This window comes from Nannospalax galili, unplaced genomic scaffold (assembly GCF_000622305.1).
Source record: "Nannospalax galili isolate Female #2095 unplaced genomic scaffold, S.galili_v1.0 scaffold578, whole genome shotgun sequence".
Lineage (NCBI taxonomy): Eukaryota > Metazoa > Chordata > Mammalia > Rodentia > Spalacidae > Nannospalax > Nannospalax galili.
The window spans coordinates 6,834,717-6,847,600 of NW_008342282.1; the positions used below are offsets into that span (position 1 = coordinate 6,834,717).

The following is a 12,884-nucleotide window of genomic DNA, read 5'->3' on the forward strand; positions in this document are numbered from 1 at the left end:
TGGTTACACAGTACACATTTTACAATTCACATAATAGCCATTTCAGACAACCCACTTGAAGATTAGTTTCAAGGGACTGAAGTACAACTTTCATTATCATTAACTTCCCCAAATCAGCATTGCAAGCCAGAAAAGTAAAGCAAAAAACAACAAAAAACAAAACCATGAATAATTTGCCAATCACATTTCTCTAAACAGTTAGAAGTCTGTCATAAGGGATGCTTAAATTAAAACAACATAGATGGAAACAGATGGTGCTTTGTCACTTTTCTTAGCTGATTTAAAGGCACAGCTGGGAAGGACCTGTCATTTAAAAGCCCTCTTTATAATATAAACAAGAGAATGGATGTTCCTTCTCTTTATCCGGTCCTCCCTTCCTCCCTTTACTCCCTTCTCTTCTTCTCTCTGCCCTTTCTCCTGTCTTTATTTTTTTCTTGCCCATTCACCTATCTGACAGGTAAAATCTTTCATTCCCTAATGTTGATTCTAAGTGCAGTCGATTTATAGCATGAACCATCAGGTAAATAGTTTTGTTGAATGGAGAGGAATTAAGAACCCAGCCACAGACAGAAAGCCAATACTGCACAAGTGGGACCACATGGTACTGGTGACCACTGACATCTGCATGCAGCTCCTTAACTACTACTACTCCTGTGTCTCTGGGATATAGCTTGTAATCTTGTCCCCAGTGACTCCCTCTAGTTTCTTTTTGCATTAGGCATGATAAATGCATTTTGGAAACTGACAGTAAAAGATTAATACACTCACAACCACCAAAGAGACCTTTTACTGATTTCAAATAGCTGCTCTCCCTTTAAATGCCACTCTTCCACCACCATTCTAAGCATACTTACTCACAAAGGCTTCCTCATCCACAGGCAAACGCATGGACATGCAGAAGTATGTGTCCGACTATTAAAAAAGAGAAAGATACAAAATCTAGGTTAAACTGCTGTGACCGAGAGAGAGAAATGACAGCTAGTAAATACAAGGCCTTTAAGACAGAAGAACTGGTCCAGTGAACTGAGGATGCCTGCTGAGGGCTGGAGTAGGTTAGTAGAGGAGCTGAATAATTTAGGTATCCTAAACATTTTTCTAAGACCCTTTCATAAACAATTTTAAAACTTATTCATAAAATTATCATGGTGATATTCTAGAATAAGCACAGTTGAAAGGCAACACTTGAGATGTGAAAATAGTGAGAGGTGGTTTTGAACATCTCTGCTATTGATAAAACTGAAAAACAGTTTCTTGTATTACTTTACATATGTCCCAAATATTAATCAGAGAAATACAACGAACAAAAATTGATCTTAAATACAATATTACATATAGCTAGCTATTCTCTCTTTAAAATTTTTATGTAATTCATGGAAGAAGTCAGCATAGTCTCAAATTATTTTCTTACTCCATTGTTGGTCTCTTATCTAAATGATCACTCCCCTCAACATCAAAGACATTAGCATTAAAACTCTTTAGCAAGCCCAGTTTGGTGGTGCATGGATTATAGTCCCTCCTATTTTGGAAGCTGAGTCAGGAGGATCACGTGAGCCTAGAAGGCCACAGCCAGCCTGAGCATCAAAGCAATATTCTAATTCTAAAAATACAAATTAAAGAACTGAAAAAAGAAATTTTCAGTGATAAAAATTACAGTTGCACGAGAACGGGCTTATGAAGACCTGTGCACTCCAGGTCCTTAATGGAAATCTATATGCAGTAAAGTGTGTGCTATGGTTGATGACACAAAGGTAGGCTACACTCATTTAATAATTCACACTTTCTACATTATTATTGCAAAGTGCTAGAATCAACAGACTCTAGCAACATGGATAATAGATCATCTGAGTGTCTCTACATGTACCGGTTAGGAACTAAAAATTGTGAATTTAACCTAATTATTCAAAATATTTTTACTATGTCTGAGCTACTAATGCTATAAAACACCCCTACTCCAATCTAAAATAAAAACTAGTAAGCTCAAGATTCTTTTATATTTTATTTGAACATCCTGAGCTCTGAGTAATTTAGAACTAAAAAAGGTATTTTGTGACTCAGAACTGCTGCTGGTATTTCTAGCAAATACGCTTATTATGTGTCAATCCTAATCTCATTTTTAAATGTCATTTAATAATTTAAAAAATCCTATATAGTACACAGACACTGTCAACCCCCCTTTAAAGAAATAAGAGAAATAACGAACATTTATTGAAAGTTTACTATGTGCCCAGCATTTGCATGAATTAACTCCTTTCATTCTCAAAACACATCCCTATAACGCAGGTACCTTATTATCCCCATCTTTCAGACAAGAAAAGTGAAGGAAATCACAGTTAAGTAGCTCTGCAAAGATACTCCAGCTCATTGCAAACCGTGTCTCCCTAACCAAATTCTAGCCGTGCTCTTCAGAGCTCGCTTTTCAACTAGGCATCCATCTTAGCCTATTCTTCTGCCCCTCTCCCCATATAACTGCATATAACTTGATCAAACAGTAAGTTAACAGCTAGTGGCGGTACCTCTAGACAACTCCATCATTTCTTAAGAAGCCTTCCACAGTTCTGTCAGCAAAATTGTCTGTACCAGCCCCAAAATAGTACATAGGGGTAGGTTTCTGAACTTCCCCTTAGTCTCTTTGCAAAGCTTACAGTTCTAAGTCTTTCTCTGTCTTTCAGATGTAAATTCACTATCCAAACAGTCTTCTTACATTCAAGGAGGAAAAAACTCAGTTCCTGGTGACTTGCTCTAACTTGCACTAATGCCTCCTGCGGGAAAGACACAAGTCAGTGCCAATTAACAAACCCAGATGGCAGAAACACATGGGCTAACCCTCTTTCTTGGTATTCAGCACACCTTTGCCTTTAAAAGGACTCTTCCCTTTGTTCTGGCAAAGATCAGTTAAGTTCACTCTGGATAAGCTTCCCTACTGGGATAGGCACTAGTGAATAAAATCTATTCTTACCACTTTAGCTTGTATCATCCTGTTTATCTTAGAAACCCATTAAGTACAGCAGCTGGGATCTGAACACAGCTCATCTAACAAATTACAGATAATTCAAAGCGAAGACAAATAATGACTTAAAAGCAAATATAGAAACAAAGTACATTCAAGTGGCTAAGCATGTATTTATAACAAAAGAAACCAAAAGATTAGGATGAAATACAAATGGAACAAAAGCTCTTTTTAATTTGAAAATTGGGGAGGGGGTTATTCTTTGATTTTGTTATAAGCCAGTTTAAGTTGCTTCTGGAATAGGAAAGTTATAAGCTTAAATAGATATATCAAATTATGCAACCTGATTCTCTTGATAAAAGCTAAAACAAAACCGCATTACAGATACATTAATGCACAGAATATAAGGAACTGCTATTTGACTCAGATCCATGTTCTAATTCTTGCTCTTATCAATTACTCAATTTCAAAGTAGAAAAATTAGAAATAACTTTCTATTTTGACTTTATACTCTTACATGATGATTTCTCTAATAATGAAAATATTTAGATTTCAACTGGTTATTTCCTTGGCTTCTAAAGTCAAATGAAAAGAAGACAAAATAGGAAGAGAAGGAAAAAAATTAAAAGAGAGAGAGGGAGAGGAAAAGTAAGGAGAAGGAAGAGAGAGGAAGACAGAAATCCAGACTGGACAGAATACCAGCAGCCTACTGGATTGTTTTCGGGAGAGCAATGTCTATAACAGACAGAGCATCAGTGTTCTACCATGAACCATCATAGTCTGATGTAGGGTCTTACTTATGCCCCATTTTCAAGATAAAGAATAATTTCTATTAGAAGACAAGAATATAAGGCCCCCTCACCAAAATGGAGCATTAAAAACTACAGCACATCTAATTAATAATTTTCCTTTAGCTGAAAGCTCTGAAGACCACAGTTTCAAAAGAACAGAAAATAACTCTTTAAAGGATACAGGTGATTTTATTCTGTAATATTGTGTTACCATGATTTCATTTCCAGAATTAAGCTAAGAGCTCAAAATCTGTGGAAAGAAGATAAGCCTGGGTCATGTGCACAGTGCAACTAGAGAGACAAATGGTTGAGGGGCAGCTTTGGTAATCCTGAGCCTGGAAGACTGTTTATACTGTTTAATTTTATCCACATAAGTGTGCTGTGTGTAGACTTAACAGACAGTGAATTTCTTTGTTTTTCATTTTTTTTAAACAGAAAAAATGAAAACTGATTCACAGAAAGATTACTGTTCTGATCCCTTAAGGCCACCCAGTTACTTAGTGTTAGAATTTATCCCTGCAAGACCATCAGAGATAATGGGCATCATTCTTGTCGTTTTCTTGACATTAACTTTAATCTACTTAAATTGTGATTCTGGCTAGTCCTTCAAAATCTTCAGGCCTCTACTAATAAAATCAAATTAATAACTTTTTTTTTGCAGTATGTAATCTGCTGGAGAATGGGTTGGGAAAGGGTATTTGCTAAACAATACTGAGAAAGAAAGATTATTTAGGTGATTATAAGATATTACTTTATCAATACAGATTAATTTTATAGTATGTCAACAATAATGGCTACTTTAAAATGAAATTTCATGCTATAAGAGGCTTTCAGTTTAAAAACTTAATACTATAATTATTTCTATCCACATGTAACTATGACAAATGCAGTGATCAAGTAACTTTTACTTTATAGCACAGCAGCCAAAGGCAACGATATCATGAAAAGATAGACAACACATTTTTTATATTTTATTTATTATTTTTATTTTATGTGTATGAGTGTATTGTCTGCATGTATGTGAGTACACCCATGTCGTGCAATGCTGAGGAGGTCAGAAGAGGGCTTTGGATTCCCCTGGAACTGGAGTTAAGGATGGTTCATAGCCACCATGTGGGTACTGGGAATCAAACCTGGGTCCTCTGCAAGAGCAGTCAGTTCTCTTAACTGTTAAGCTATCTCTCCAGCCCTGACGACACGTTTTTAAAGAAATAAAGTCAGTGGGGCATGATGGGTCATACTTGTAACCTCAGCACTCATGAGACTGAGGCAGGAGAATTGCCCCAAATCTGAGGCCATCCTGAGCTATTTATTGACTTCTACATCAGTCAGAGCTACATAGCAAGACTCTATCTTTAAAAAATATATTAAGGAAAAAACAACCAGAAAACAAAATTATTACAACACTGATAAGGCCAAGAAGCTATGTTTTTGTTCATGATGAACACTAAGAACACTATTTATTGAATAATATTTTGACCTCATAGCTTTTATTGTTCAACAATACTTAAAGTATTTCAAGCAGTGGGATGACTCAGTGGAGAGGCATTCACTGCCAAGTGGATGATCTGCATTTGATCCCCGGGACCCACATAGTGGAGGTAGAGAGCTAACTCTGGAGGATTGTACTTTGACTTCTACATGTACACACACACACACACACACACACACACACACACACACAGAGAGAGAGAGAGAGAGAGAGAGAGAGAGAGAAATAAAGTACTGATAAAATAGACTTTGTATTCAGTTTTCTAAAACAATTTTCCTTACATTATGGAAAAAGAGCAGCTAAAAGGCTATTTTCTAACCTTTCTAATGTTGGCAAAGAAAATATAAGTTCTAAAGCACAACTTTGGCTGTTTACTTGACTAATGGAAGACATAAGTGAAGATATAAATTTATGAAGACATACAATTTAATAAGTTTTAGTCCAAGTCCCCTAAATTTCCAATATAGCACCTGTGAATGTTTCATGAAAGTTTGTTGATAAACCACGCTGAACTACAGTAGACTCACAGCTATTTAATTATCACCACTTTGTTTCTGCAAAGTAAAGTTATTTGAACATATATAAAAAATTCAAACCAATGTTTCTCTATAATACTTCTGGAAGACACCAAAATAGCGCTTTACTGGCCAGTCTAATAGCTTTTTCATTCGAGCACACTGTCCTAAGAAGGATGCTTCTATAATTCAGCTCCAACTGCAAGCACCACCTCTCAGGATTTCCATACATCATCATCATGAATTCTCATTTTCTCTGTGGGAAGAACACTGTATCTGAGCTTGGTGCCAGGGGACTATCTGTAAAATGTTGTGATTCAAACTGCTAACATAAGGCTCAGATGTACAGAAAGGGAGAAATAATACACATGTACATAGCCACATCTCTGGGTACTATCTGTTTTGGTACATCAGCCAAATCTGAGTCAAGAGGGATATGATACTGCCGATGCCTCTCCACTGCTGTGACTGGGAACTATCTAAGAAAAGCACATTTTTATTTCAAAAGAAAATGGTATGCTAGAAATGGGAATAAAAGTCCTTATTGCTAAAGAACACCTCTGATATTCTATCACTAAACATTAAACAAAGAGTTCTTATACAAATAACAGTGTTCAGTCATGGCCTTCTCATGCTGTGTAAGAAAAAGTCTTCTTTGTTTTTATTTAGGCCCTTTTAAAGACTAAGATGTAATGGTTTGTATGGAAAAGGAGGCTAATAAAACCAACTGCTTATTTAAATTAATGTGGGACAAACAAAAGCAGCTGTATACTATTACACATGAAAACTGTTCACATAAAACCAGTAATTTTTGTTTTGGGAAACCAAAGGTACCATTCACATTCTAGTGGTGAATGCTATGATTTGATCCTGATTGGATAATATCATTTTATTGTGCAGGCTTAAAGAATTCCCCAGACTGCCTTTATCGAGAAGACTAGAGAATGCAGTGACCACAAATAGATAATATGACTCAGTTTTACATATATTTGTAAATTGTCTCAGACTATAAACCAAAACTATTATGTATATGTAGTTTCTGGTAACTTATCATAGCTATATATTATTAACTAACCAGAAATATAAAAAAGAACTAGGCAATAAAGAAAGGTAATAGATAGATTGCTTAATGACTTTATATACAATACCAAAACATCAAGATGTACACCATAAATATACACAATGAAAACTGAAACACAGCAAAAGAGAAAACATCTCATGGCAGCAACTGACGCCGTGCTTCAGGGTAAGTAGTTACTCAGGAGGTGGGTGGTGACCTCTGCACAACTCCCCATCGTAGACATATAAAACCAACCCAAGTTGAAGGAGCCAGAAAGCTCTGTGTATTCATGCCATTCTCTCTCTTATTTAAATAACATCAGTTCTACACAGAGCTAGTGGAAATTTCAGGACTGCTGGTTGTCTGTCAGTCCAACAAAGGAAAAGTACAGAAAGAGATCAGGTTTCTGTGACAAGAATTTTTATTACAACAAAAAGACAACAATTGAAAATTATTCTTCAATATTTTCATTTAAGTCATTCTAGATGGTTAATTTCACACTTAACTGAATTACTGAGTATCAGGAGAGGGGGTGAAGCTCATGTGTGTGTGCTCGAAGAGGTGATCTATGTTTCATTCTGAGTAGACGAGGTGTGGGAGATGTGGCTGAGCACTGTTCAATCAACTCAGGACCCAGAAAGAGCAAAGAAGAGACGAGGCAAATTAGTGCCTCTCCCTCTTGGAGCTGGGATATCATTTCTTACACTCAAGCATCAGAACCCTAGATGCTCTGGCCTCTGGGCTATAAGACTTTCAGCAGTCACTCTCAGATTATCGAGCAACCTGTCAGGGGATTTCTTAGTTTCCATAATTAGGGGACCCATGAAAATTTCCACTCTATCTCAAGCTATAGCATCTATGCCATTATCTTCATCTGTACCTACAATTGGCTCAGTAGTTCTAGAGAACCTTGACTAATACTAACACATGTATTTCAAATAGGTAATAGAATAAAATGGTAATGAAAATGACTTGAATAACTATATAATAAGCTGCTGATGACTCAGAGGAGTACATGCTATCCATCTCATCTTAGTATTAAAGGAGGCCAAAGCACAGGGGCATTGCTGAAACAAGACTTTCTAAAGAAAAACAGAAACAAAAACAACAAATTAAACTGAGGTTTTAAAATTTTCTCTTTGAAGTCAGTTTTTAAAATATTTCATTGCATGTGGCTAGGGAGTTGACTCAGTTGGCAAAGTACTTGCTGTGGAAACATAAAGACCTGAGTTTGGATGCCCAGCACCCACATAAAAATCCAGGCATGGTGGCACATGTCTGTAACCTCAGGACTGGGGTTGGGGAGGAGGGGCAGAGGCAGGTAAACAACTAGAGTTCACCAGACAGCCAGTCTAGCTGAATCAAGTTCAGTGAAATACCCTGTCTCAGAATGTAAGTGACTGAAGAAAACCCCCAAGGTTGGCCTCTGGTCTCCATATACACATGCCCTCAAGTGCACACACAATACACATGCATACACTCCCCCATATACCCCCCCAAACATGTACACAAATATACAGACACACATTACTTCACTGCAGATAAAATTTCTTAAAATGTCATTTTTATATGTATTCTTTGTTGGTCTTTTGATACAGCTTCTCCCTGTAGCCTGAGCTGGCCTAGAATTTGCTATGGAGACCAGGATGGTCTTGTCTCACAGAGATCTGTTTGCCTCTGCCTCCTGAGTTCTGGGATTAAAGGCATGAGCCATCATGCCCAGCTTACTTTTGTATGTATTCATATTCCCTCATCTTCCTGGCCCTGTCATACAATTCACCAGTTTTAGGTGCTGGAAGGAAAAAACAGTGGAGAATTTATGTTATGACATCTTAAGTGAGTCTTTAAAATGCTTGACTATTGTCCTCATCATTATGCTTAGCTCTACCCCACCAGCTCTGTATGGTCACCCCAGCTTAGAATGCAATCTTCTTGTACCAGTGCTCATCAGGCATTGTCAGGATTTAAAATACATGGCAAATACTGGAAGCTCTAAAAATAACTGTTGAAATCTGAACAGTCTATCTCCTTTGGTGGCAATGAACTCTTGGATTAAGAGAGGCTGATCTGAAACTTGCATCATAGAGGCTTCCTCATTAGGGTTTTATACAGCATTACTTTTTAATGGATTTTATCATTCATTTGCTGCTTTCTAAAACCCTATTAGCATTTTTAAACTATGATCACACCATAGCTGATGATGGCAAGTGTCTCAGTGCCAAGTAGCTCAATAGAAGTGACTTTTCTGGCAAGGGCTCCTCTTTGTAGTCACAAACCTGAATGAGCAAAGGATGAGGAAAAATATTTTGGAGAGAGAAGAGTCGTCTCAGAACCTTTGTGCACTTTCTCACTTTTCATTGTAATGATGTATAGCTAATTGCTTTTGCCACAACAAGGTTTTGATAGTGGTGGAATGACACTTGGTTCTCTGGTTATGGGAGGGGGAGATTTATGTGGTGGAAACTGTTCTGTCTTGAACAGGGGCTTCTTCAACCTTAAGCTAGTGATTTATGCTTGTCTTAAGTTTCCCTGAATATGGAAGCAGTCACTATTCTGAACTTTGTGGGAACATTAACTAGTCATAATGCTCTCTCCTTTAACATAAAGAAACTGGAAATCCGGTGTACCCGTCTAATTGGAAAAGGCCTCACCATCACCACCCCTATGTTAAGTGGCTTACACTTAATACTAGGACAATATAGGATCGTGGAAAGGCGCTCTCCACGATAAAGAGTCTGCCAACTACTTTTGCGAGTCACATTTTATTCTCTTAAAGCTTAAATGAATCATTTGGAAACAAGATAGCTTTCTCAACTTTTGTTCTTTCTAGTTTGCTGTTAAATCTCCTTTTATACCACAAAAATTTATCCTTCCACCAATATGTTCACTCAACTGTCCAACTAAATTGAGCAAGTGAGCAACTCCCAGGAACTGATACGTATTACATTTGTAAAGCTGTGAACAAAAGAACTTGGTCCTCTGCCTTTGGAAATCTCAAAGCCTGATATTTGTTAACAGAGAAGTAATCACACAAATAAATGTTAAATTTTTATTGTTTTAAGTGCTGTTTTAAATTTATATTAAAAGTACATGGTGCTACAGAAGACAGTAATCCTGGGGAAATGGTCAAGGGGAGCAGGAATTGCCAATGGTTTAGCCTAGGAAACTGTATTTTCAACCATTCTGTAATTGTAGAGAATTCGGTGAGATTGAGAAAATGGAGGCTGCAGCAAGTAACAGAGTGGAAAGTTTTACGTTGGCCTAGAAAAGCGGTTGTGGCACCCATGGGCCTTGTGGTTCATGCTAAGAATTTTGGCATTTGTTTTTCTGTTTGTTTTTGTTTATTTGTTTTTGACAGCAACAGTAGACACTGAAATTTCTCATAAGAAATTGACATGGATGGCAGAATTAATTAGATGAGTCTTATAAGAAGACATTTAGTTGTTCAGAAAAATGATTCTAGTAGTTTGAATCTAGGTATTGGTAAAAAATGTGAGAAAAAGATTTTGGAGATATTTAAAGGCAAAATTGGGGCTGGAGAGATGTCTTAGCGGTTAAGGGCACTGGCTGTTCTTGCAGAGGAGCCGGGTTTGATTCCCAGAATTCACATTTCCAACAACTGTCCATAACTCCAGTTCCAGGGGATCTGGACCCTCTTCTGACCTCTGTGGGCACTGAATGACACAGAGAACTTACATATATGTAGGTATTACATTCATCACATAAAATAAAAATGAATAATTAAAACATAAATAAAAGGCAAAATTATGACTGGAAGTGGGGAGGCAGAATCAAGATGGTCTATGCCCTAGTTAGCTGTAGCTGTCAGCTTGACATAGCCTAGAGTCATCTGAGGAGTGAAAAGGGAATCTCAGTTGAGCAACGGAACACATCAGATTGGCCTGTAGGCATGTATATATGTACATGGGGAATTGTCTTTTCTTTTCTCCTCTCTCTCTCTCTCTCTCTCTCTCTCTCTCTCTCTCTCTCTCTGTGTGTGTTTGTGTGTGTTTTACAAGGTTCCTTTGTAGCCCCAGCTGCCTAAAACACGCTATATAGACCAAACTAGCCTACAGCACAGAGATCCACCTGCCTCTGTCTCCTGAGTGCTGGGATTGAACGCGTGCACCACCACATCTAGTTGGGGGGGGGGTTGTCTTGATTGTCATTTGAGGAGGGCACAGCACTGAGGGCAGCACTATTCCCTGGGCATGCAGTCTTGGGCTGAATGAGAAAGCTGGCTGAGCATGAGCCTGCAAGCAAGTCGGCAAGTAGCTTTGCTCCATGGTTTCTGCTGCAAGTTCCTGCTTGAGTTCCTACTTGACTACCCTCAGCAAAGAACTCTGACCTGGAAGTGTAAGCCAAATAAGTCCTTTCTTCCCTTACGTTGCTTTTGGTCAGAATGTTAGATCACAGTAGAGAGGAAACTAGAACAGTCTACAGATGTGGTTTGCATAACTAGTATCACTTATTGAGATATAAAAGCAGACCAGGTTTGAAAAATCTGAGATGCTTTTGAAAAATCAATGCATAAATTTCACAGGGCCATTAGGTCACCCAAAGTTCAGATGAAAATTCTGGCCTTAAGAAATGAATTTCTGCAACATAAAATTTGGGCGGAAATTGGACGATGGGTATAGACTAAGACTTTGCTTTGTGAGTCAAGAGAGGAAAAGTAAAACAATAACAAAAAGAAAACCCAACAAATTGGCAACAGTGTGCAGCAGCTAGCCAAGGAACAGTGGAATAGGAGCTTTTTTGAAAAAGAGGATGTGACAAAGATGTCAGTGGAAGAGAATGTTTCAAGAATTAGACAGCAGCTGGTGTGGTGGGGCAGGTCTTTAACCCCAGCACTTGGGAGGCAAAAGCAGGCAAATCTCTGTGACTAGCCTGGTGTACATCAGGAATTCCAGTCCAGCTGGGGCTACATAGGGAAGACCCTGTCTCAGAAAGCAAACAACAAAACAATTAGTAGTTGACAAGGACACTAAGTGGACTTAATGTTAGTGACATCCTCACAGGCACAGCTAAAATACAGCATTAATATTTGGGAATCTACTTTTTTGTTATTGTTCCTAATATTCATTCCTACGGCTCCTCCTTTAAGCACTATGACTGCGAATTCTGTTCTCATGCTTTAAGCCCTTCTCAAAGCTAAGTAAAGCTCCTTCCCAGCTTCCCTCTCTGTCTCTATGGTTTCCCCAACCTTTGCAGCCCTGTTATGCCCACTGTCTCCAGGCAAAGAAATGCCTGTAACAATGGTGTAAGTGGTGGCCGCAGGGCCAATGGTGACATGGGAAACAGGGAAAAAAGACATTAATGAAAAGAAAATAGGAAAACCTACAAAAATAGCAATAGCAATCACAAAAATCAGACAGATTTGGAAGATTGAAAATGGATGGTTCAAGAAGTTAATTGAAAACATTCTAAATAGTCAAAAGAGAAAAATCTAAAGAAATTTATTTGAAATAATACAAGCATTATTTAAGTTCTAACAGAATATGCTGCCATAGAACAGGAACACTGAGCAACAGTGGACACCTATTTATTTCCAATCCAGGAAACCATTGCTGTTCATAGATTAATTGGGTCCATACAAACTTAGAAACTTGAACATAGAATTTACCCTTTCAACACATAATGATTTAAGTTATTATTATGCCTTAAGAATTAATAAAGTAGATGAGCATGGTGGTACAAGCTTTTGATCCCAGCACTTGGGAGGCAGAGATAGACAGATCTTTCTGTGGGATCGAGTCTAGCCTGGTTTACATCGCAAGTTCTAGGCTAGCTGTGGCTACAAGAAACTTTGTCTCAAAATAACCAAAAAAAAAAAAAAAAGAATTAATGAAGTAATACACTATAAAATTCAATGCTTCTCAGATGAAAAAGTAAGTAAAAACCCCCAAATATTACAAGGTTAAAATGTGAAACCTAAAGTACCAATCCAACAGACTTCAATATATTTATGCAAATCTTGCAGTTCTGGGCAATACTTTAGGTCTACAGCCATGACATATTTGTAAGGGGAGTAATATTTTTAAAACATTGAACTGTGTATTCAGATTATTAACTCAAA

General features: G+C 37.6%; 1 protein-coding gene across 25 annotated transcripts in view; it reads right to left on the minus strand.

Annotated features, from left to right (window-relative positions):
* The window catches only part of Pam (peptidylglycine alpha-amidating monooxygenase), a 299,955-nt gene that overhangs the window by 125,918 nt on the left and 161,153 nt on the right, over positions 1 to 12,884 (minus strand). For all 25 annotated transcript variants that reach the window (XM_029565911.1, XM_029565915.1, XM_029565909.1 and 22 more), the window contains exon 4: positions 855 to 912. In XM_029565911.1, coding sequence (XP_029421771.1) covers positions 855 to 912 — 58 coding nt within the window. The remainder of the gene's footprint in view (positions 1 to 854; positions 913 to 12,884) is intronic.